This window comes from Marmota flaviventris, chromosome 5 (genome assembly GCF_047511675.1).
Source record: "Marmota flaviventris isolate mMarFla1 chromosome 5, mMarFla1.hap1, whole genome shotgun sequence".
Taxonomy (NCBI): Eukaryota; Metazoa; Chordata; class Mammalia; order Rodentia; family Sciuridae; genus Marmota; species Marmota flaviventris.
Genome location: NC_092502.1, coordinates 23,160,807 through 23,188,039, shown reverse-complemented (window position 1 = coordinate 23,188,039; position 27,233 = coordinate 23,160,807). Strand labels below are relative to the sequence as shown.

Sequence of the window (27,233 nt, the reverse complement as noted above, 5' to 3'; positions counted from 1 at the left end):
GATGGGCCACAAGAAGCATGCTCTGTTTTCCTTCAAGTTGATTTAAACAAGCTTTACATTTGGGGGGCAATCAGGGGAAGGATTCAAAAAGAGGAGTAACAGGACACCACAGCAGGACAAAGCCAGGGTGGTTTGTTTTGCTTGCTGATACCACTGTTGAGAAGATTTAGGACTGAAGTCCACTCTTGGGCTCGCATTCCTATCTGAGGTTAGCACCAAGGTCAGAAGGAGCCACATCCTCAGCAGAGGGCAGAAGGTGGTCTCTCTTCTGGCAAAACCTGGCAGGTATTTGGAGCCCACTGCAGAGCCCCATCTGTCCAGGTGTCACACTGATGGAGCCACCTTCGCAGGTCCCCCTGCACGCCACCAAGCTCCTGCTGAAAACGGGACTCAGAGCTCAGTGGCACTCAGGTTCTTCAACTCACCCGAGAACTCAGACACTGCACATTTTCCTTTCTGGCCCTCAGAAGTTGAGCAGAGGAGATCCTCCAAAAGGATTTCCTTTTAGGGAGAAATCCCCCAAGCCAGCAATGTGGCCAAGTGTCTGCTCTGCTGGTGTCATCCTCCAAGAATCCAGCCCCTCCACCCGAGGCTTGGCATGTGTTTTCACTCGGGGGGACTGTGAATTCTTTCCCTGTTCTGGTGAATGCCATTTCCTTGGGACTGATAGAAATCTCAATTTGTCAAATGAATATTCAACAAACAAAATCCTAGACTTCTTCAAGAGAGGAAATGCCAGTTTTATAAGTCTCCTTTCTTCAACTTAAAAAAAAAAGGAAAGAAAAAAAAATCACTATTCTACATTCAGGTTGAGGGTTAGGATTACGAGGGTCTGGCTGTGGTGGAGATTGAGGGTCGGAGAAGGGTGGATGGATACATCAGTTCATGCAGAGTGCATGTGTGGAAATGCCTCGCTGAATCCCCTTCAGATATGTGTAATTAATGTGTTAAACTTAAAATAATTATCCCATAGAATCCAGAGTTAATAAAATATTAACTTCCAAGCTAGCTCGGGTCTCTCCTTTGCTCAAACTCACATATTTAGTCAGTAACAGAGGAAATGTGTGGCAAATTTAAAGCAAGGAATGTTGAATAGCATTGCATCATTTGCATTTGTTTCTGGGACAAATTTAGAGGACCTGGTTCATTGCCCAGCACTATTATGTTGAGTTGCCTTTCTTGATTGTTATAATAAGCAAATGATATATGAATAATAAACATAAAGGATCCCATAAAGAAGAATGTTAAGATCTCACGCTCTTCCAAAGGACCCTAAATGCAGAAATCATATATGAGGGTGGGGGGGACCTCACTGTAGAAAAGAAATGGATCAGAGCTCTGGCAAACACCTTCCCACGTACATAGCACCCAGCCACAAATTGGGCTATTTGCATCAGAATCTATAAAGCTCTTTTTTTAATGCAAAAAGAAAAAATGAGATAAATCAAAAGAAAAAGTTGCATGAAAGAAAACTTAAAATATAAAAACATAATGCCACTAGGTGTGGTGGCATTCACCTTTAATTCCTGTTACTCAGGAGGCTGAGCCAGGAGGACCACAAGTTCAAGGTCAGCCTCAGCAACTTAGCAAGTCCCTGCCTCAAAATACAATTTTTCAAAAGGTCAGGAATGTAGTTCAGTGGTAGATCACTTGCCTAGCATGCACGAGGCCCTCAGTTCAATCCCTAATACTGCAAAAAAAAAAAAAAAAAAAAAAATACAATGCCAACACAGTAAAAAGTTTCTGTATTATCAATAATCAGCAGAATGCAAATTCCAAAAAATGAAATACTCTTTTTTATTCCCCAAGTCAGTGAAGAACATTTCTTTATGATAGCTCTGATGAGGGGACCAGAAATTGGCTTGACCAAGGTAGATGTACCATGGTTAGCTTTTTTTGAGACTTGTTTACCACTATGGAACAAGAGCCTTTTAAAATATTAGACCTTCTATCCCCAGAATTCATCCAACAAATGAGCAGAGATAGGGTCATAAATTTTTATGCGTAAGGGTGATTGCTTTAGCATTGTCTGCAACAATGAAAATCTGTAGACAATCTAAAATTACCAAGAAGAATAGAGAACTAAATAGAGCAGGTATATCAAAGGTTATTTTGTGCAGCCATAAAAAAAATCATGCTACTGAAAATATTGAAGGAAATGAGTTTTTAAATTACTTCTATATTTCGATTAAAAAAAGCAATCAATGATGTAATCCAAATTTTGTTAATTATGTATGCAAATATACAATGCAGCAAATTTTTTTTAAAGTTCATTTTTAGGCAATGGGGTTTAGAGGGATTTTAAATTTTCTTTCTTATACCTTTAAATTTTTTTTTCTCCAAATTTAACCCAGTGACTATGTATTACTTTTATAGTTCACAGAAAGAACTGGAAGGATTTTCATTCTTCCAAAGGAAAGAGATGAGGCATCTTTCACTGACTGTAATGGGTGAAACCAACTGAATTGAAACGTTGCCTGTAGATTTATAAATTCAGTTGCCACTTTTTATAGTTCCCTTACCAGGATTGTCAGGCCCTGAGGACCGATTCAGGCTAACCAAATGCATAGTACACTAGTTAGAAAACCAGAGCTCTGTGTTAATTTACCCGAGAGAATATTAATGACTTGAATTACAAGTGTAGGTCCTTTATTTGCTGAGCACCTCCCCTGTACCAGGCAGGCTCTCTGATGTAAAAGCTCTTTCAGGAGCCAAAGAGAACAGAATCATGCATAGGTTTCAGGATTTTTTTTTAAAGTGATCCTTCTAGCTAACTGCAGCAACTTGAGGGGTCTCCCCTCTGCTCAAGAGTTGGCTGTATCTGCTTAAAGTGTCAAGTTGAACCCCATGAATTAAAGCTCCCTCACCTTTGTGTTTAAAACACAGGTTGGCAAACTTTTCTCCAATTCATCTTTTTCCTAGCCGTCTTTCACGTTATGGTTGTCACAGATCAGTGTGGTGGCACACACCTTTAATCCCAGCTACTTGAGAGGCTAAGGCAGGAGGATTTCAAGTTGGAGACCAGCCTGAGCAACTCAGCGAGACCCTATCACAAAATAAAAAATAAAAAAAATAAGAGGGGCTGGGGATGCAACCCAGTAGCAGAGTATCCCTGGGTTCAATCCCCAGTACTGCAAGGAAAAAAAAAAAAAGAAGAAGAAAAAACCCTGCCTGCAGTTGTCATGACAACCATACTTGTGGCCCACATTCATATTGGGCTCCAGCATTGGTGTTTCCCGATTTATTCCCTTCCATAGATTCACTTAGCAGCTACCCTCTTTAGGGGCTTCCAGGGAGGGAGCTCAGACTGAGGTCAGGCAGGTGCTTCCCAGCCACCTGTACAATGGGCTGTCCAGGAAATGTCCCAGGAGGGAACTGATCACATGAGTCCCTATGGACCTCTCCATCTCAGAAGCCACTTCTCTTTAGCTCTGTTCCCCAGACTAGGGTATCTTATTTTAGCCTTAGGTTTTAATGTTTATCTTGCTTTGCAGAAGGCTTTCAGCACTTTTACCCCAGATATTTTTCCTCATATTGCACAAAACACCTATTGCAGCGTGTTTTGATGTGCTTGTCTAGACATCTGACTTTTAGATGCACAGGATCCAGGACTCAGATGAGAAATCAGTGTACATTATTAATAGAGATCATTTGCAATTGCCAAGGAAGAACTTCTAACTAGAGGAAATAACTCTGTGAAGTCAGGAGCAAAATTTAAAAGATTAACATATGTTCCTTCTAGCACATTCATCTGCACATAAGTATTTAAAGTAAAAACTGCCCCCACAACTGATTTTAATCTTTCTAAAATGTTTTCTGCATACAAACACACACCACGCATATACTGGTGTCTGCCTGTGGGACTGCGGGCTGGTGCTTTTAGTAGGATTGTAATGGACCTCATTTCTACACCTCACTCTAAACACTTCACTTGTCCTTTAGATCCAGACTATCAGAAATGGAATCCCAGCTTTACCCCACATGGGCTGCCTGAGCCTCAGTTTCTTCCTCTGTGAAATGGGATAATCAGGTCTACCTCATGGGATTGGATAGTCAGTACCTACCAGGTGCTTAAAATAGGGACCTGGTGTGTTACCCACTAATGAACTAGCTGTAGTAACAGTAAAGTCATACTCTTCAACACCTACCTAGCTTTTTATTATGTGGGTAAGTCATAGTTTCTACAAATCATTCCTCTCCGGATGCTTCTGGATTTTACTTACCACAAGTACAACTCACCGCAAGCCTCCCTGTTGTTGCACTTGGGTTTATACAGTTGGCACTTGGCGCTGGGCAGGACATCAGTCCTGGTGAATGAATTCCAGGTGCTGCCAGCTCCAGTGTTTGGGAAGTGACAAATGGGATCTTGGATCTTTACATAAACCTCTGTTCCCAGCAAATTGCCATTGCTCGGGAAGGTGACCTGCTGACCAAGGAGCGGCTGTGCTGTGGCCTGTCCATGTTCGAGGTCATCCTGACCCGCATTCGAAGCTACTTGCAGGACCCCATCTGGCGGGGCCCACCACCCACCAACGGCGTCATGCATGTGGACGAGTGCGTGGAGTTCCACCGGCTGTGGAGTGCCATGCAGTTCGTCTACTGCATCCCCGTGGGGACCAACGAGTTCACAGCTGAGTGAGTACTGCCAGGAGCCAGGGCCACCGCCAACCTGCCCCTCTCCCTGTGAGCCACCAGCTGCCACAACCCATTGAGAAGGTGGGCAGGGGCTGAAGGGGCCAACAATTGTCATACCCAGTATGTTGGTCACCATGCCAGGTGCTGGACTTACAGCGGTGCTTAGCAAAAGTGGACAGCTCTGGCCTTATGGAGTTTAGGTGACCAAAGAGGGGACAAAAAATGCAAAGGTAAAGTCCATTGGATGAGGTTGTTTTGCAGCAAGGGTGACAGATGTCAGAGTAGAAGGAGTGGGACATTAGACTTTCATTCACAGGCTAGAACAGAATTCCCTCCAACAGTGCCTGGGACTTGGATTGATGGGGGAAGAAAGGGACATTCCAGGAGAGGCAACAGATGGCTGGGAGCAGAACCAGAATGTGAGAGTGTGACTGTGCAGGCAGAAGCCCAGCGTTAAGAACCTGGCTGTCGGGCTGGGAGTGGCTCAGTGCTGCAGCATGTGCGAAGCTCTGGCTTCAATCTCCAGACCACACCCGTGCAAAGGAAAATAAAAACCTCACTGACCACCTCACCCCCACAAAACTCTACTTGTGAAAAACCGGGACCCTATCATAGAAGCCCAGTCTTGTCTGGAGAAGAAGGAAGCAGAGCCTGGTTTCTCCTGAAATCACCCAGCTCCATGTTGAGGCCAGTGGTGGAGAGGGTGACAAGGCCCGTCCCACTGGAGCCAAGAAAAATTATGTGAGGGCCTGAGAAAGCTGCCCTAGCAGACTGGGCTGCGGCTGCAGGTCAAGAGCAGAGAGGGTAGGTCCCCACCGCTGTCCACATCACCCGTGTCTCTTAAGACAGTCAGTCGGAGCTGTGTCAGAGCCTCCACCACCACCACACCCGCCTCCCCTTCAGCCCAGTGTGGCCACTGGGTCTCTTCACTTGAAATTGGCTCTCACCTCAAAGAATCAAGATGGATTCTCCTTTCACGTGCCTGAAATCACCACCAACCACTTGAGTCTCAAGGGCTGTTTTGGATTTTCCTTGAAAATTCATCTCTTCTTCAAAGTGATTCTTGTTACTTCAGTAACAAGATCTTCTTGTGATTAGGAGGACCTATTATATAATCCTAGTCCCTGGAACAAATAAATCCACCCTCACAGTTTTTCTTGAACCCATTTCTTGGCCCAGAGAAGGTTCTGCTCACCAGGTATTCTGCTGGCTCAGGGATGAGGGCCCTCCTTCCCTGCTCTCACCACAGCTGCTTCCTCTCCCCTCTCCAGGCAGTGTTTTGGAGATGGTTTGAACTGGGCTGGCTGCTCCATCATCGTCCTGTTGGGCCAGCAACGTCGCTTTGACCTGTTCGACTTCTGTTACCACCTGCTGAAAGTACAGAGGCAGGACGGGAAGGACGAGATCATTAAGAATGTGGTGAGCAGGCCTGTGGCCAGGGGCTGGGAGGTGCGGCCAGCCTGACTGAAGGCTGGCATCAGAGAAGAGGGGTGGGGGGCTGCACCCAAGGCCCACTCCCCACACCACAGGTACACAAAGACACTCAGCAGCTGGGGGCCTGCATGCAGGAAGCCGTGGGTCACCCACTTATATCAGGTCACCCGGAGGGCAGGGCTGGGCTCCTTCCCTGTCCTAAGCAGTCTCCATTCATGATGGCTCCTGTGTACAAAAACTATGTGTCCATTCACTGGACACTAAAGTTGCCCCTGGGATGGAACAGTGCTGGTCTGGAATAGGCAGGGCTGCTAGCAGAAAGAACCCTCCAGACTAGGCAGAGGGGGCAGAGAAGGAATGGCTACAGAAGGCTTCATAGAGGCAGTGCTTACCCCCGAGTCCAGAATGAGGACAACAAATGGATTGCAAGGCTCAGAGAACATTCTAGATAGAGGGAACAGCTACAGCACAGAGGTATGAAGAAGGATGTCAGGAACACATGGTGGGGACCAGGGACCTGATGAGGAAAATGGGGCAGAAACCTCCTTGTGAAGGGTGTTATAAAAAAAATATGGTAAAATAAGTCTATCATTTACATGTGTAACCATTTTTAAGTGTACAGTTCAAAGGGATTAAGTACACTCAGGCTGTGCAACTGATAGCACATCCCAGGACTTGTCCATTTTCCCCAACTGAAACCGTGCCCATTAAAATAATTCCCTTGTCCCTGCCAAGCACACCCCTATCTCTATGAATCCAAGTACTTTATACAAGTAGAATCGCAAACACTCTTTGTCCTTGTGTGACTGGATTATTTCACTTGGCATCAAGTCCTCGGGGCTCATCCATGATACAGCATGTCAAATTTCCTTCTTTTAAGGATGAATAATATTTTATTGCATCCACATACCATATTTTGTTGATACAAAACAAAAATCCATTGATAGACACTTAAGTTGTGTCTGCCTTTTGGTTATTACGCATAATGCTGCTGTGAGCACAGGTGTCTAAATATGTTTGAGTCTCTCCTTTCAGTTCTTCTGAATATATACCCAGAAGAATTATTGAATCATCTGATAATTCTGCTTAGTTTGAGGAACTGTTGTGCTGCTTTCCATAATCGCTGTGTCATTTTATATTCCTACCAGCAATGCACATGAGTTGCAGGTTCTCTTATTTTCTGTGTTTTTGATCATTTGCTGATGGGCATGAAGCGGTAGCTCGTTGTAGTTTTAATGTGCAATTCCATAATGATTGGTAATGTTGAATATCTTTCCATGTGTTCATGGATGTTTATGTCTCTTTAGAAGAATGTCTGTTTAATTCCTTCATCTCTTTAAGGGGGTTATTTTTGTTGGCTTTGGGGTTTTTGAGTTGCAGTTCTTTAAATATTATGAATATAAACCCCTTTATACATATGAATATAAACCCCTTTATACAATTTGTCAAGATTTTGCCTCTTCTACGGGCATCTCTCTTCTTCACTGTGTTGGTTGTGTCCCTGGATTCATAGATGTTTTCAACTCGATGTAGCCCAATTTCTCTTTTCTTGCACTGCCTGTGTATTTGATGTCATATCCAAGACACTGCCATTTCCAACGTCAGGAAGATTTACCCTCATGTTTTCTTCTAAGAATTCTTTAGTTTTAGCTTTTATTTTTTTTTAAGACGTTTATCCATTTTGAGCTAATTTTTGGTAACAAAAATTTCTGTTCTGCATATATACATGTCCAGTTTTTCTAACACCATTTGTTAGAAAGACTGTCCTATCCCCTTCAAATAGTCTTGGCCCCTTGTCAAAAATCATTTTATCATATGTGCAAGGATTTCTTTCTGGGGCCTCTAATTGATCTATGTGGCTTTCCTCCCCTCCCCCCGACACCCTTATTTTTTCCCCCAATGCTGGGATTGAACCCAGGGCCTCATGCATGCTAGGCAAGTGCTGTACCACTGCATGACACTCCAGTCCTGTAAGGCTGTCTTTATTGTCAGCACCACACTGTTTTGATTATGGTAACTTTGTAGCAAGTTTTGAAACTTGCAAAGGCTTTTAAGGGCCTTTAGCATTTGATTTAGGAACCCATAAAATCCTTCAAGCAAGAGAGTGGCATGATCATTGAAGTATCAGGAACCTGGACCCCAACCTACTGAATCCTTCTTACTCTCCCTTTGCTTCTCAACCTTTCTCCCATCCTAACCTGAACATCCTTGTCTGCAGCCCCTGAAGAAGATGGCTGACCGGATCAGGAAGTACCAGATCTTGAACAATGAGGTTTTTGCCATCCTGAACAAGTACATGAAATCTGTGGAGACAGACAGTTCTACTGTGGAGCATGTGCGCTGCTTTCAGCCACCCATCCACCAATCCCTGGCCACCACCTGCTAGGCAGATGTGCTGCAGACCTCCACCTGGAGGAGGAGGAGAAGCAGGAGAGAGGACAATGGTCAGCCTGCAACGGGGTCCAACTGGAAAGTGTGTGGGGTGGACCTGAAAGCAAATAAGAACCTCCCCAAGCACGTTTGCACCACTCCCAGGGACTGGGCTCGTGCATGCTCTCCCATGACATCTCCATGGTGGGTTCCATTGTGTAAATGAAAAACAAACAAAAAAAAAACAGGGCAGTGTGTGCTTTCTTTTTGTTTTTCCCTCAACTGTATTTCGGAACTCCTACTTTTGTCCTTTCTCCATCCCACCATCCCCACCATCTGTGGTTGCTTCCCAAGACCTCCCCGGCAAGCTCGTGCCCTCCTTCTCAGCACCCCCAGGACTGAAGTCTTAGAGACCAAGAAAAGAGTGTGGCCACATCAGAGGTGTGTGGGCCTGGTCTGACGGTGGTGCAATAGGGTCCTGGTTTCTTTAGCTCTTCTGGCTCCTCTCCTTCCAGTTCCCTGGTGGCACCTCCTCCTACTCTACATGTTAGGAATTCCCCCACCTAGGGTATGCTTGGACCAGGTGCCAAGAGCCGCAGAGAACCAGGAAGAGGGCCCTGGTGTGGCATGACGACAGATGGTGTTAGCTCTGGCCTTTCATAGGCTTCCCCAAACCCCTTCCCAACTCTCCCATCTCAGAGAAGTCCCAGAGAAAAGCCAGACGTACTTCCACAATTGTCTCCTACTGAGGTGGAGACTGGATTAGGAAGGTAGTCAGGGCTGCTATGTGGAAGCAGTATCTCTGAACACAGCCAGGAATTCCAAAGCCCCAAACAGAAAGCTCTTAGGGCATCTCATCAACTCAAGGGTGAGATGGCTCCTTTCTTCTTTAAGCAATTACTCAGCACTGGGCCACACAGGGTGATGGACATTGGGCATGCAACACTGAACGAATCAGCCATGGTACCACCCACAGCATTAGCCAGTGACCAAATTAGTGACCACTTCTTGCCACAGAATCTCTCAAAAGAAAATTCCCACAAGAGAGAAAACATTTCGGGGTTATTGCAGCAGAAGCCAAAATCATCTTGAGAATGAAGAAGTTAGGAGTAAAAATCCTACTTGATAACAAGCCTTTAATTCCAAGATGTACCCCAAAGAGAAGTCCTGTTTTAGGGAGTCAGAATGCCCACTTGTCCTAGCTGCTGAAAGATTCTTGGAACATTTTATCTTTTGCATTCAGTCTCCTGTTCTCTTAATGTTCCTCAAGTTAGATTTTGAGGTACAGATTCTCACAGGGGTATATTTATTTCCATTTTCCCCGACTGAACCAAAACTTTCTACAGTCTCTCTCATCAAGTGTGGCGAGTCCTTCAAAGAGCAGAACCTTGGGGATGCACAGGTCTCAATACAGAGCACATCATCTCTAAAGAGCACCTGTGGCCCCGAGCTTCTGAGAACATATAAAGTAGGACATTTAATGTCCTCAGCCCAAGGAGGAAGACGGAGAAAATGCAAAGAACAATAATGATCCCCCCTGCCCTATAGAAGATGAATGGACATGGTTAACATGGTCCATTTTTAACCGCTCAGGAAGAACAAAGGAAATGTCCATTACCAGAGTTTGTAACATGTACTCATTTGAGTACAGATTTAGGACCTCGGCATTCTCCACAGCTAGCCGAGTTATACTGGTGCACGTTGAAGTTTGAGAACCACTGCAGTAAAGAAATCATTCTGCCAGCCTTGGACTTTGAGCTACCTCTGAGCCAATGAAAAAAAAAAAAACAACACACATTTATAGTTTGGGAAGGTGGTTCGAAATACAAGCTGGCAAACCCTTCTATCTGGTACTGCCGCTTCCTGTTCCAATTTCTTCTTTTCTCTTGACAACCGTGAATGAATCCCAGAGGCAGGAGAGAGAGGTTATACCACATGGCAGGACTTCGTGATAGAACACACCTTCAAAACCCGCTTAGAATCTCTAGGCTCCAGAACCTTTCAAATCCTCTGTCCTGTTTAGGAACAGTAGTTGGCTCTCTCTTTCAGATAGACGATTAGCTTTTACGTTCTGCCGTTCATTCTAAGTCCTTAGCCATTGCTTGCAGAGATCTGGCCCATCCATTGAATGAGACTGCTAGTTCAACAACTCATCTCTCCCACCCTACTTTAATAACACTGAAGTTCACCCTCTGGGAAGAGTCACTTTATCCTCAAGATATTTGACCCTAGTAAATTGAGGTCTTTCCTTTCAGAAGAGATTCCCTTTCCTCAGCTCGCCAGCAGTACCTGTTTATGAACACTGGACAAGTTCAATATTTTTTCCTCCCTAGTATTGTTACTGTCCCTCTTTTGATTTTTTAAAATGTGTCTAAAAACCAAGAATAAAAAAGCTTAGATTTTAACAAGTTTTAAGAAATTCTGTCAGAAACTGTCAGATGTACCATATTTGTATTAAGAGTTGTTGGGGATTTTTGTACAATGAATTTACATTTATTTATGGTGACTTATATTTACGCTTGTGATCAAATAATGTTAAATTCTTAAATCATATTTGCTATGCAGCTGAAGATGATATTTTGGTTTGTATTTTGGGGGTACCTGTGTTGAGTTGATAAACATTTTCATCTCCATTAAAACTGCTTCCAAACTAGTAAAACTAGCATCTTGGTCTCAATTCCTGGTCCTATTCTCACCTCATTGATCTGTGAAGGACATATTGAAACTAATGACTAAGAAACCAGTCTGATAAGAGAATCAAAGAAGATAAAAACTATAGCAGGTAAAAATATCTAAGCTGAGGGCTTATTTTGCTTTTTCACTGGGGGAATGAGACCTTTAAAAATTGGTTTGCACTGGGTGTTATATAGGAAATAATTCCTTCTCCTAGAGATTCTAGAGTCTAACTATATACCCCTAGTTTTAAGAGGAAGGGTGGAAACTAATATTTAATGAGACCTAACTTATATAGGCACCATGCTAAATTCTGTCCATCCATTCTTTTTTAACCAACCCCATCACTCTATGTGGTATAGTCTACATTTTACAGAGGCCATAGAGTGTGTTTATTTTCCTGCAGACACTCAGTGACAAAGCTGAAATTTGAACTCAGTTCTAAAACCTAGGCTTTTGCTGTCACCCTACAGTAAACTGATCAGCCAGGCCAGACCCCAAAAGTAGACCTCTAGCTTTGAGGCACTAAGATTGACCTTAGTCTGGTATCAGGAGAGCACCCAGCAGGACAAGCTGGGAGGTTCCCAGGCTTAGGGAGAAAGGCTAGTGCCAGGGAACCTGTCACTCACCAGAAAAATTCAAGTGGAGGGATGTTTACGACCAGTTTCCAAGACTCAGAACCCCACATTTCATACAGCACCAGCTTTCCCCAAGGCCGTCCACAGAGAAGAGTGCTAGAGCCACTCGTGATTCCCACGACCAGCCCTCAAGCTCTCAGGGACACCGGTTTCCTTGTCTGTCCAGGAGGACAAGATAATATAAGGCCTTTCCAACTCTGATACTGTGATCCTATGTTACTTCCCACTGGTACACTCAGAGGCCTGACACTTCATACACCCAAGATCCTTCTCAGTTATCTCTGAAAATTATCATCAACATAAAATAATGATACCTGACATTGTCATATATTTGACTAGTGTACTTAGAACACTGCTTGTCCTCAGAGATGCTAAGTGAAAAGGGTACCCTTCCTAGCACTGTAACAATACCAGAGAATCAATCTACAAAAAGTTCCTTTGGGCTCACGGTTTCAGAGGTTCAGCCCACAGTCACTTGGCTCTGTTGCTTTGAGCCTGTGGAGAGGGGGTACATCATGGCAGGAGGGTATGGCAGAGGAAGCCCATCACCTTGTGGTGGCCAGAAAGCAAAAAAAGAAAAGAAGTTCAGGGTCTCAATATCCCCTTCAAGGGCATGTCCCTGTGGCCTAACTTTCTTCCACAGGCTGGTGACCAAGCATTAGCATACCAGCTTTGGGGGAACATTTAATATCCAAACCATAGTAATGATGGCCATAACTTGGAGACCTTTCTTTGCAACACTGATCATCTTTTTTTTTTTTAAAGCATGTTTCAGAAAATGTTAAGATTAGGGGGGAAAAAAAACTCCTATAGAAAGAGGATCACTCACACACAGCGAGTCATGACACTGGATAATGATTAGAGAAGAAGTAGGGTTGGCAAAGTATTAAAGGATCTCAGATGGAAAGAGAAAGCACCTCAACGATGGGAGAGACTAGAGTATCTGAGTATTAGTTGGTTAGGACTGTTGTAATAGCATATATGGAATGGCTTAAAGAACAGAAATTTATCTTCTTATGTTTTTAGAGGCTAGAAATCCAAAGTGATCAAAGTGTCAGTAGGGTTGATTTCTCCATGGCCTCTGGTTTTGGTTACTAGGTGGCCATCTTCTCCCTGTGTGTTGTAATATTGTTTTCTGTATTCAGAATACAAAAGTGTTCACTATGATACCACGGAACCTATTCTCTTTCTCTTATAAGGACATCAGCTACATTGGATTAGAACCCACATTAATGAACTTATGTTAATCTAATCACTCTGCAAAAAGACTATCTACAAAAAAAGTCATGTTCTGAGGATTATGACTTCAATATATGGATTTGGTTGGGGGGCATATTTTATCCTATAATACTGAAAAAGAAGGTGGATTAGGAAAAGTGGTATCTCTGGGAGCCCTGGACTATGTGAAGGCTGGGACACCCTTTATGAAATACTTCTTGGACTCTCACCATTTGCAAGTCTTTAGAAGATTAGATAGAAAGAGGAAAGGATTATAAGAAGATGGCAGAGTTGGAAATACCAGGAATCCCCACCAAGACAACAATCACATTGGCCAATGATCTGAGGTCATTTATTTTAGAACTTTGTAGCCTTTTGAAGATGGGTAACTTACTTATATAAGGAGGATTCCACAGTAAATTGCAGTTAATTTCTTACTTCTTATCTTAGGTCAAAGCAGCTACCCATCTCTAGTGCTCCAACCCATAGAGAAAGCTGTGCATGTGTTCCCAGCCCATAGAAAAAGCTGGAACAGTTTGTACAGAGATTATAAGAGCCAGGGTGGGCAATCGGGACCTTGTCCTTCATATGTTGGGGATCTCTGTTCTGATCACTATGGTTTGCTTCTCATCAGAACAGTACAGACATGAATGCCAGCCATTGCTACACCCCTTCCACCAGTGTTGAAAGCCCTTCATCTTTTGGCTAAAGCAACTTCAAGAGAGTTAGTGAGTCAGTATCTTTTTTGTTTCTCCCTTTATTTTTCTCTTTTTTCCCCCCAATTTGGGGAGCTAGACATTAAAGGCTAGGAAATTCAAAAGTAACTGCATGAGAAAGAGAAATTACAAATTAATCATGCATTTAGAGGGAAAAGTTCAGACTCAGGAAATACCTGAAAAGACTAAGTTTATAACGCAGGCTGATTCATGGAAGGTAGAAAGTCTACATCAATCAAAATAACAAAACAAAATTTTAAAGAAGACTGGGGAAAGGAAGAATATGGATTTTAGAGTTATCCCATTATTAGATTCAAATATCCATTTTTCAATTAAAAAAAAACAACAAGGTTTATTTTTAAAAAAGGGGCTACTGATAGTAAATAATAAATACACCATTAGAGACAAGATGGTAGACCTATTAGACAAAACTTTAAAACACCAGTCAAAGATGCTTAATGAACTAAAGGAAGACATGGGAAAGCCAAGAAAATGGGATATGAACAAAATGGAAACATCACCAAAAAGATAACAAAATAAGACATTCTACAACTGAAATATACAATAATAAATGAAAAATCTACTAGGCAGACAATATGAGTCCATCTTTACTCCCATAATGAAATACCTAACATTATAAATTTAGAGGTCTATCTGGCTCACACTTGGCATTGGCATTAGTACACTTTTGATTTTTTGCCCCTTCTCTTCTCCAGATTTTGCACAGTGCCTCACAAATAGAATCCCATAGAGCGTATGGATCCCAGAAACCAGAGATTTTATAAAGTGAAGAAAGAACCAGAGGCAGATATTCAGAATCCCTAGTATTTCAAAGCACCTCCTCCCTCACCTCAGGAGGAACATGAGAGGAAAAGGTACGGCTAGACCACACTAGGATAAGGTGTAAACAAATCCAAGGGGTAGAGAACAGAGAAATTAGGTTACAGGTCTTGACAGTTTACTGTTAGTTTTCCATAGCTGTTTTTTTTTTAAATACTTGGGATAAACAACTTATAAGGAGGAAAAGTTTATTTTGACTCATGGTTTCAGAGGATAAAGTCCATGTCATCTGACTTCATTGATTTTGGACCTCTGGTAAAGCAGAACATCATGGTGGGAAGCATATACTAAAGCAAATCTTCAGTGAAGACCCCAGCAAGTTAGAGATTCCAGGAACATGAAATGCCTTCTGAGAGAAGCCATGGGCAGCCAGCAGACTCAGCCTGTGGAACAAATTTTAGCCAGCAAAGTCACAAGGGTGGGGCTGCCCAAGTTCTTAGGAGCTCACGTCATGCCGCCATGTGCCCCAGATGACAGACATGAAGATACAGAAGTTTGCCTACTTGGATTTCATTCTTGTTTGGGCCCATTCCTCCTCATTTTTGTCATCCTATTTCTCCCTTTTAAAATAAGTATGTTTACCCTGTACCATTGTACATAACATTGTACATAACTCCAAAGTGTGTAACTTTTCTATTTTATTTTTATAGACTCTTATAGTTGACTTTTCCTTGAGTCTCAGAAAAGGCTCTGGATTAGGACTTTTACAGCCCATTCTCAAAGAGCTAAGACTTTAGGGACTCTTGGAGATGGACATGTGCCTTTAGAGGTCAGGGTAAAACATAATGATTGGGATCTTAAATGTAGTCCAAAGGCACATGTGCCAAATGCTTGGCCCAGCCTATGACTGTATTGGAAGGTGATGGAAACTGAGGTTCCATCCAACCAGGAAGTTAGGCCATTGGGAGTGTGTCCTTGAAGGGGACAGTGAGACTGCAGCCTCTTCTCTTTGTGCTTCTTTGCCACAATGACATGAGCTTTGTTCCACCAGAAATACTGCTATAATGTTCAGCCTTCCAAAGGCCCAAAAGCCATAGGTTTTATGGACTAAAACCTCTGAAACCATGATCCAAAAGTAAATCTTTCTTCTTTATATTGATTTTTCTCAGGTATTTTGTCTCAGTAATGGAAAGCTGATTAATACAGTGGTAGATCTGTCAACCATTCTAACAGTGCCAACAGTATCACCTAATCAAAAGAACAAGCTGACAGCAAAGTACACCCACAAAGCTGAGCTAGTCGCTCCCAGAAGTGGAGGGAAGTTTTACCTGGCTTTGATCCCCAGATAGTGATACTTCAGTGACAGCTTAGTTATATCACAGGGAATTTAACAGCATTCAGGTGACCTCAAATCCCACCCCGTACCCATTTACAGAAGGAGATGACCACTGCAGTGGATTTTGGTCAAGAACAGCTGCAAGGTCTGCCATGCCTGGGAATTTAAACAGTACTAAGCCCAGGCTCAAAGCCTACCCCAAGGCTGTACATAGGCAGAGAGGCAAACCTCAGCAGCACATTTCATAGCATTTGGTCCTATGTATCCTGATTAGCAATTCCACCTAACCTCAGAGCCCCTCCTGCAAGCCTGTCCAACTCCTGAATCCAACTAACAGAATCACATGGCCAAAGAATAAAGCTCTGGACAAGTCTACTCTGAGTAGATTTCAATGCCCTTCCAGCAGCTCAGCCCAATTTCAGGGCTTAGACAGTGGCATCAATAGATGGCAGAGCCCATCCAGCTACCCCACCCAAATTCAGAGCACAGGCAACACTCCAGCAATACAAAGGTCCTGGAAGCAAGCCTGACCTTCCCAGGATCAATAGCAATTATCCCATCCCAAATTAGAGTTTAGACTAAATAATGAAGGTCTATCCTTGCCAAATAACACTTGCAAAAACTGAGAAGGAGAGCTGTCCCCTCAAATGTGCAGATGCCAAAGCAAGAACACAGGGTTACAAAGACTCAGGAACTTTTCCAAAAGAAACTAACAAAGCTTCAAAAATGAATCCTACAGAAAGAGATGAATGAAATGGCAGAATTCAAGGAATACTCCTTTAAGAAGTTCAGCAAACTACAAGAATACATAGATTAAGTTAAACCAAAATTTAGAAAATACATGAAAAATGAGCTAGGTATCATGGTACACACCTTTAATCAGAGCAGCTCGGGAGGCTGACAGAAGAATTGCAAGTTCAAAGCCAACTTCAGCAAAAGCAAGACGCTAAGCAACTCAGACCCTGTCTCTAAATAAAATACAAAATAGGGCTGGGGGTGTGGCTCAGTGGTTGAGTGCCCCTGAGTTCAATCCCCAGTACCCCCCCCCAAAAAAAAATGAAAATGAGGTTTAATAAACAATTTTTTTTAATCCTAGAGATGAAGAGTACAATGATTAAGGTAAAAAATGCTACAGAAAGCTTCCATACCAGGCTCAATCCAGCTGAAGAAAAGACCCAGGAGTCAAAGGGTTCTAGTCTAGGGTTCAGGAAAAGGGAACAATGGCACATGACTACAATCCCATCTACTAAAGTGGCTCAGAGAGGAGGATCACAAGTTCAAGTCTAGCCTCTGCAACTTAGTGAGACCATGTCTCAAAAAAGAAAAGAAAAAAACAAGAAACTAAAAATGGTCTGTGGATGTGGCTCAGAGGTAGTATGCCCCTGGGATCAATCCCCAATATGGCAAAAATAAATAAAATTATCTTGTATGTAAATGGGTTAACTTCTTCAATAAAAACACATAGTAAATGAATGATTTAAAAAAGACCCAAATATATGTTGCCTAAAAGAGACTCACCTCACTTCTAAAGACACACTCAAACTGAAAGTGAAGCCATTCCATTAAATGTAAACTGAAGACAGCAAGGGTGACTTTATATCAGACAAAATAAACTTTGAGGTGAAAGCTGTAAAGGAGACAAATGTGGACATTATGTAATAATAAGTTAATCCAGAAGATATAATTATTATAAATACATATGTATACAATTTAGGGGCATTATAAAGAAAAATTTAAAGGACCTGAAGGGAGACAGATTCTAGTACAATATTCATAAGAGGTGAATAATGTAACAATAATGTACAGATCACCCAAAAATAAAGGAAACACTAGAATTAAACAATATTTCTGAATAAATGAAACTGACATCTATAGAACATTCCATTCAACATCAATGAATGAACACTCCTTGAGTACATATGGCACACTCTCCAGGATGGATCATGGTGGGCAAACAAGACCAGTATTGACAAATCAAAGAAAACAAAAATCTCTTCAAAGTACCTTTTCTGACCACAGTGATGTCAAAGTAGAATCAATAACAAATTTCAAACAATTCGCATTCAGATGGAAATTAAACATGGTCCCGAACAACCAATATGCCAATGAAGAAAAGATAATTTGAAAAACATTGAGACAGGTTAAAATAAAAATTCATACTTTAATATGGAAGTTTATAACAATAAATGGCTGCATTATAATAGCTCTTGAATACACAATTTAACATTGCACCTCAAGGAAATACAAAAAGAACAAAGCCCAAAGTCAGCAGAAGGAAAGAAATGATGATCAGAGAATAATGAAGTAGAAATAAAAAAATACAAAATAGTTTCATTGATGATTTTTTTATATTTTCAAAAAAATAAAACTTAACACAGCTTTAAGGAAAAAGATGACAGATATAAAATTTTAGAAATGACAAAGGGCACATTATAACTGATACCCCAGAAATACAAAGGACAGTGAGAGCCTCTTGTGAATAACTGTATGCCAAAAACTTGGCTAACCTACAAGTAATGGATAAATTTCTAGACACATACAAACAACCAAGACTGAGTCATGAAAAGAAGGGAGACCAGTAGAATACAGGAAGTGTACCAAGAAAAGGAGAAGTACTGAGAAATGAAATTGACCAGATTGTATTGTTACATTTTTTTGTGCACATGTACAAATCTGTAACCACAAATTCCACTATTGGCTATAATTATAATATACCAATAAAATGTTTTAACTTTAAATAAATTTCAATAAAGCCATTATAAAATACCATGAAACTATAAAATAAGAAAAATAAAAGTCTGAATTATTAAGAAGGAGGAAGTCCGAAGACAATAGATGCCCTTCAATAGATGAATGGATAAAAAAAATGTGGCATTTATACACAATGGAGTATTACTCTGCATTAAAAAATGACAAAATCATAGAATTTACAGGGAAATGGATGACATTAGAGCAGATTATGCTAAGTGAAGCTAGCCAATCCCTAAAAAACAAATGCCAAATGTCTTCTTTGATATAAGGAGAGTAACTAAGAACAGAGTAGGGTCGAAGAGCATGAGAAGAAGATTAATATTAAACAGGGATGAGAGGTGGGAGGGAAAGGGAGAGAGAAGGGAAATTGCATGGAAATGGAAGGAGACCCTCAGAGTTATACAAAAGTACATACAAGAGGAAGTGAGGGGAAAGGGAAAAATAATACAAGGGGGACAAATGAATGTCAGTAGAGGGGGCAGAGAGAGAAGAGGGGAGGGGAGGGGAGGGGAGGGGGGATAGTAGAGGATAGGAAAGGCAGCAGAACACAACAGACACTAGTATGGCAATATGTAAATCAATGGATGTGTAACTGGTGTAATTCTGCAATCTGTATATGGGGTAAAAATGGGAGCTCATAACCCACTTGAATCAAAGTGTGTAATATGATATATCAAGAACTATGTAATGTTTTGAACAGCCAACAATAAAAAATTTAAAAAAAGAGATAATAAAAAAAATAATAATAATGAGTCAAGAGATTGAACCAGTAATAAATTCTTCCACTAAAATCTGATATACTTCACTGCTGAATTCTAGCAAACATTTAAAGAATAATGAATACCAATCCTTCACAAACTCTACCCAAAACAAAACATGGGGATACTTTAAACTTTTTTATGAAATGCTCTGGTTTGAAAGTCCCCTCAAAAACCCATATAGAAATGTACTACCATTGTGACAGTATTAAGAGGAGGGACTTGTAAGAATCTCTCTGCATGACTTCTTGAGGTCAGAGCCCTATGGATTAATTAGCTTGTCTCCTGGGAGTGGTAGAGTTATCATGGGAGTAGCTCCTGGTGAAAGGACAAGTTTGGTCAAATTTTCCTGCCTCACACATGTTTGCTCATTCTTTTGCCTTGTTTTGATAGGGCATGAATGCCCTTGCTAGATATGGGACCCTGATATTGGACTTCCAAGCCTCCAGTATGTGAGAGTTCCTTTACTATTATCCTGTCTGAAGGATTGTATCACAGGAGCAGAAAACAACCTAAGGCACTAGGATAGCATTACCTTGATACTGAAGCCAGATAAGATCACAACAGAAGAAAACTACATCAATCCTCCATGAATACTGATGCAAAAACCCTCAAAATACTAGCAAACTAAATCTGACAGAACGTTTAGTGGATCATTCACCATGATCAAGTGGGATTTAACCCTGGGAAGCAAGGATGATTCAACCTATGTGAATCAATAAATACAATGTATTACATTAACAGAATGAAGAACAAAAGCCATGTGGTTATTTCATTAGATGCAGAAAAATAATGTGATAAAATTCAACATCCTTTCATTTTAAACACTCAACAACTTAGATACAAGAAATTTACCTCAAAACAATAAATACCATATATGATAAATCCATAGCTAACAATATGCTCAATTGGGAAATATTAAAAATTGAAGTCTCTTTCCTCAAAGAGAATACAGAATAAGATAAGCATACAGAATAAGACAAGGACACCTATTCTTACCATTTCTATTGACCATAGTATTGAAGTTCTTACCAGAGCAATAAGGCAAGAGAAAGAAATGTCATTGAAATACAAAAAGAGGAAGTTGAAACCATTAAAATAGAGTATTGAAACTGTCTGTTTGCCAATGACATAATCTTATGAGTATAAAAGACTAGAGATTCCACAGCAACTACTAGAATTAAAAAAATACACTAAAGTTGTAGGGTACAAAGTCACAGAAAATTCAGTAGCATTTCTGTATATTGACAAACATCCTGAGATTAAAATTAAAAGAGCAATCCCTTGATTGCTATTGCTAAAAATATTTACAATATTTAGAGATGAATTTAAGGAGGTGAAAAATCTCTAAACTAAAAACTAAAACATTAAAAGAAGTGAAAAAGACAAATAAATGTAAAGATATCCCATGTTCACAGGTTGGAAGAACCAATATTGTTCACATTGGCCCTACTATTCAAAGCTAACTGCAGAGTCAATGTAATCTCTACCAAAATTCCAAGGTCATTTTTACAGAAGTAGACATAAAAATCCTAAAATTTGTATGGAACCACAGAAAAGCACAAATACTCAAGGCAATCATGAACAAAAACAGCAAAGCTGGAAGAATCTCTCTGCATAACTTCAAACAATACTACAAAGCACTAAGAATTAAAACAGCATGGTACTGGCATAAACAGATTCATCTACCAATAGAATAGTCAGAGTCCAGAAACGAAACAAGCACAAACCGTGAATTGACCAAAGGTACCAAAAATACATACTACAGAAAGTACAAACTCATCAAAAAAAATGGTTCTGGGAAGACTTAAAGATAAGAATCATATGATCATCTCAATAGATGCAGAAAAAGCATTCAACAAAATACAGCACTCATTCATGTTCGAAACACTAGAAAAACTAGGGATAATAGGAACATATCTCAATATCATAAAAGCTATCTATTCTAAGTCCTAGGCCAACATCATTCTAAATGGAGAAAAATTGAAAGCATTACCTCTAAAAACTGAAACAAGACAGGGATAACCTCTTTCTTCACTTTTATTTAATATAGTTCTTGAAACACTGGAAAGAGCAATTAGACGAAAGAAATTAAAGGGATACAGACAGGAAAAGAAGAACTCAAATTAGCACTATATGCTGATGATGATTCTATACCTAGAAAACCCAAAAAATTCCACCATAAAACTTCTAGAACTAGTAAATTAATTCAGCAAAGTAGCAGGATACAAAATCAACACCCATAAATCAAAGGCATTTCTGTATATCAGTGACAAATCCTCTGAAAGGGAAACGAGGAAAACTACCCCATTTACAATAGCCTCAAAAAAATAAAATACTAGTTATTAACTTTTGTGCTATGGGTGTCCTATTGAGGAATTTGGAGCCCGACCCCACCGACTGTAGATCGTAGCCAACTTTTTCTTCTATCAGACGGCGCGTCTCTGATTTGATATCAAGCTCCTTGATCCATTTTGAATTCACTTTTGTGCATGGCGAGAGAAAGGGATTCAGTTTCATTTTGTTGCATATGGATTTCCAGTTTTCCCAGCACCATTTGTTGAAGATGCTATCCTTCCTCCATTGCATGCTTTTAGCCCCTTTATCAAATATAAGATAGTTGTAGTTTTGTGGATTGGTTTCTGTGTCCTCTATTCTGTACCATTGGTCCACCCGCCTGTTTTGGTACCAGTACCATGCTGTTTTTGTTACTATTGCTCTGTAGTATAGTTTGAAGTCTGGTATCGCTATACCGCCTGATTCACACTTCCTGCTTAGCATTGTTTTTGCTATTCTGGGTCTTTTATTTTTCCATATGAATTTCATGATTGCTTTCTCTATTTCTACAAGAAATGCCGTTGGGATTTTGATTGGCATTGCATTAAACCTAGAGAGAACTTTTGGTAATATCGCCATTTTGATGATGTTAGTTCTGCCTATCCATGAACAGGGCATATTTTTCCATCTTCTAAGATCTTCTTCTATTTCTCTCTTTAGGGTTCTGTAGTTTTCATTGTATAAGTCTTTCACCTCTTTTGTTAGGTTGATTCCCAAGTATTTTATTTTTTTTGAAGATATTTTGAATGGAGTGGTTGTCCTCATTTCCATTTCAGAGGATTTGTCGCTGATATACAGGAATGCCTTTGATTTATGCGTGTTGATTTTATATCCTGCCACTTTGCTGAATTCATTTATTAGCTCTAATAGTTTCTTTGTAGAGCCTTTTGGGTCTGCTAGGTATAGAATCATATCATCTGCAAATAGTGATAATTTAAGTTCTTCTTTTCCTATTTTGATGCCTTTAATTTCTTTCGTCTGTCTAATTGCTCTGGCCAGTGTTTCGAGAACTATGTTGAACAGAAGTGGAGAGAGAGGGCATCCCTGAATGGGACTTACTCAAACTAAAAAGTTTTTTCTCAGCAAAAGAAACAATAAGAGAGGTAAATAGGGAGCCTACACTCTGGGAACAAATCTTTACTCCTCACACTTCAGATAGAGCCCTAATATCCAGAGTATACAAAGAACTCAAAAAATTAGACAATAAGAGAACAAACAACCCAATCAACAAATGGGCCAAGGACCTGAACAGACACTTCTCAGAGGAGGACATACAGTCAATCAACAAGTACATGAAAAAATGCACAACATCTCTAGCTGTCAGAGAAATGCAAATCAAAACCACCCTAAGATACCATCTCACTCCAGTAAGATTGGCAGCCATTAGGAATTCAAACAACAACAAGTGCTGGCGAGGATGTGGGGAAAAGGGTACACTTGTACATTGCTGGTGGGACTGCAGATTGGTGCAGCCAATTTGGAAAGCAGTATGGAGATTTCTTGGAAAGCTGGGAATGGAGCCACCATTTGACCCAGCTATTCCCCTTCTTGGTCTATTCCCTAAAGACCTAAAAAGAGCATGCTACAGGGACACTGCTACATCGATGTTCATAGCAGCACAGTTCACAATAGCAAGACTGTGGAACCAACCTAGATGCCCTTCAATAGACGAATGGATAAAAAAAATGTGGCATTTATACACAATGGAGTATTACTCTGCATTAAAAAATGACAAAATCATAGAATTTACAGGGAAATGGATGGCATTAGAGCAGATTATTCTAAGTGAAGCTAGCCAATCCCTAAAAAACAAATGGCAAATGTCTTCTTTGATATAAGGAGAGTAACTAAGAACAGTGTAGGGACGAAGAACAGGAGAAGAAGATTAACATTTAACAGGGATGAGAGGTGGGAGGGAAAGGGAGAGAGAAGGAAAATTGCAGGGTAATGGAAGGAGACCCTCAGGGTTATACAGTGGAGGAGGTAGAGAGAGAGGAGGGGAGGGGAGGGGAGAGGTGGGGAGGGGGGAGGGTGGAGGATGGGAAAGGCAGTGGAGCACAACAGACACTAGTATGGCAATTTGTAAATCAATGGATGTGTAACTGATGTGATTCTGCAATCTGTGTATGGGGTGAAGGTGGGAGTTCATAACCCACTTGAATCAAAGTGTGGAATATGATATGTCAAGAAATTTGTAATGTTTTGAACAACCCACAATAAAAAATTTAAAAAAAAATAAAATAAAATACTTGGGAATCAACTTGGTGAAAGACCTCTACAATGAAACTACAGAACGCTAAAGAAAGAAACTAAAGAAAACCTTAGAAGATGGAATGATCTATGTTGTTCTAGGATAAGCAAAATTAATATTGTCAAAATAACCATACTACCAAAATTATACAGATTTAATGCAATTCCAATCAAAATTCCAATAACATTCCTCATAGAAATAGAAAGAGCAATCATGAAATTCATTTGGAAAAGTAAGAGACCCAGAGTAGCTAAAGCAATCCTTAGCAAGAGTGAAGCTGGTGGCATCACTAACCAGACCTGAAACTATACTACAGAGCAATAGTAACAAAAACAGCATGGTATTGGCACCAAAATAGCCTGGAAAACTTGATGTTCAATTCAGAAGAATAAAATTATACCCTTATCTCACAATATATACAAAATAAACTTAAAATGTATTAAAGACTTACGCATAGAACCTAAAATTATAGATGTGGTCGAATAAAACAAGGAAAAACTATACAATGTTGGTCTGGCAAAAAGATTTTTTTTTTTTAGATTTGAACCTCCCAAAGCAAAAATAGATGAATGATATAATATCAAAATTAAAAGTATCTGTACAACAAAGGTAGCAGAAGCAATAATCTACAGATTGGAAAAAAATATCTATAAGTTATGCATTTGATAAGGGGCCTTTTATCTAAAATAGATAAGAAATTCAAATAATACCAGAAAAAAGAATAATTTGATTTTAAAATGTACAAGGGACGTGAGTAGACCTGAGAGACTTCTTCTAAGAAGATACGCAGAGTTTAAAATGCTCAGCATCACTGATCATTATGTAAGTGAATTAAAACTATAGTAAGATGTTGCTTTTACCTGTCCAAATGACTAGTATTAAAAAGATGAAAAGTTTTGGTAAGTTAGAGGAAAGTAAACACTTGTACACTACTAATGGGAATGTTAGTGCTGCCATTATAGAAAAACGTACGGTGCCCTCTCAGAAGACTAATTATCTAGTTGAACCAGCAATTCCACTTTAGGGAATGAATGTAAATTTAAAATCAGTATGTTAAAAAGATAACTTCCTTCCCACGTATACTTCAGCACTATTCACAATATCCAAGATATAGAATCAACATAAGTAAGTGTCCACCCACAGATAAAGTGGGGGCGGGGGAAGTGTGGTGTATTTATATACTTAGAATTTATTCAGGTTTTTTTTTTTTTAATTATGTGCTTCACAAAACATAGCATAATATTCCCCAATTCCACCTAAGTAAAATAAGCCAGACACAGAATGGCACTTTCTCACTTTTTTGTAAAATCTAAAGCCATCAAACTTAACGAAGTAGAGAAGTAGCTGGCAGATACCATAGGGTGGGAGGGTGTGGAATGAATGAGGAGATGATGGCCGGTGGGTTCAAAGCTTCAACTAGATAGAATAAGGTCTGAGTTTTACTGCACAGAACGGTAAACAGAGCAAATGATCCACATTTCAAAAATCACAGAGTAAATTCCATATTCTTACCATAAAAATTTGAGGTGATTGCTATGCTCCTTAGCTTTAATTATTCTATATTGTTAATAAATGATACAACAGTTTTTATATTTATAGTCTACAAATTTAAAGAGAAAAAGATTGAAAAAATGAGATTAAAGGAATTGGGTGATCCCAGAACACCTGTGGAACCCCATCCAGCAAACCAGGAAACTCACTGTGGGAGTCCCAGAGGGAGGAGGTAGAAAGGGACTGAGAGGTTATTTGAAATGAGTTGAGAAATCCCTAAATTTGATAAAACACATGAATATAAACATATGAGTGCTCAATGAACTAAATGTAGGATGAGCCCAGAGAGTCACACCATGATACTTTATGATTAAACTCTCAAAAACCCAAAAGATAGAACTTTGAGAAAAGCAAGAGGAGACATACAGAGTGTCCTCATAAGAGATCAGCAGATCTCAGCAGAAACACTGCAGTCAGAAGACAGTGGGTTGACACATCTGAAGAGCTAAAAAGAAAACTGACAACCAGGGATCCTGTACCCAACAAAACTGTCCTTCAGAGGTACCACAGAAATAAAGACCTTCCCAGATAAACAAAACCAAAGGAGTTTATTACCACTAGACCCACCCTGCAGGAAATCCTAAGGGAGTCCTAGAGATTGAACTGAAGAATGAGACAGTATCACGGAGCCGGGTGAAGAAGCGCACATCCCTTAAGAGGTAAGTGCCTGGGCTATTTTAAAAGACAGTATCATTGTAACAATAATCTGTTACTACTTTGTTTCCTAACTCATTTAGGAGATTAACAAATTTTTTAAATTACTAGCCTTAAGCCTAGTGTTATAATTAAGATTTATAGTGCCATGTTTTGTTCTCTACATAATTTTAGAAACTAATGAACTAAATACTATTTGGTTTTGGATGTATAAGTTACAAAAATATAACTTTGTGACATCAGTAACTGAAAGGGTTAAAGACTGGGCTGCAAATGAGCAGTCTCTTCTTATGAAGGCAAATTAAGGTGATAAAAATTAAAATTACAATGTTCAAACTCTAGGAAGGTAAATGTAATCTCCCTGGTAACCTACATAGAAAACAGTTACAGAATATACACAAAGGAAAATGGAGAATTAAAATGTTTCACTATTCAAAAAAAATCAATTAAGAGAAAGAACATTGAAGAAAATGAGAGACAAACAAGGTGCAGATCATATTAGAAATAAATAGCAAAGGGCCAAAGTCCCTCCTTGTCCATAATTCCAGTAATCACTGTAAATGGATTAAACTTTTTCAATTAAAAGACAGATGTTGAGCTGGGCACAGTGGTACATGCCTGTAATCCCAGCAACTCAGGAGGCTGAGGCAGGAGGATTGCAAGTTCAAAACCAGCCTCAGCAACTTAGCGAGACCCTGCTTTAAAATAAAACATAAAAAGGGTTGGGATTGTAGCTCAGTGGTAAAGCACCCCTACGTTCCCTCCCTGGTACAAGGAAAAAAAAAAGGAAAGAGATATTGACAGAATGGATAAAAACACAAATGTGATTCAATTATTGACTGTCTATGAGAGATTCACTTCACATCCAAAGACGTTAGTAGGTGGAAAGTAAATGTATGAGAAAAGATACTCCATGCAAATAGTAACCAAGAAGCAGGCATAACAATACTAATTTCAATAAAATATACTTTAAATATATAGAGAAGGTTATAAGAGACAAATAAGGCATTACATATAGTAAACAGATCAATAATCAAGATATGATTCTAAATATTCATGCACCTAATAGCAGCCCTTCAAAATATATGAAGCAAAAAAATCAACAGAATTAAAGTGAGAAATAGACATTAT

General features: G+C 40.0%; 1 protein-coding gene across 5 annotated transcripts in view; it reads left to right on the top strand.

Annotated features, from left to right (window-relative positions):
• The window catches only part of Cyfip2 (cytoplasmic FMR1 interacting protein 2), a 129,574-nt gene extending 118,476 nt beyond the window's left edge, over positions 1-11,098 (top strand). For all 5 annotated transcript variants that reach the window (XM_027938620.2, XM_027938621.2, XM_071612022.1 and 2 more), the window contains 3 exons: positions 4,397-4,635; positions 5,907-6,054; positions 8,288-11,098. In XM_027938620.2, the coding sequence (XP_027794421.1) occupies positions 4,397-4,635; positions 5,907-6,054; positions 8,288-8,455 (555 nt within the window). In that variant the 3' untranslated portion in view covers positions 8,456-11,098. The remainder of the gene's footprint in view (positions 1-4,396; positions 4,636-5,906; positions 6,055-8,287) is intronic.
• The last annotated feature ends 16,135 nt before the right edge of the window (positions 11,099-27,233 follow it).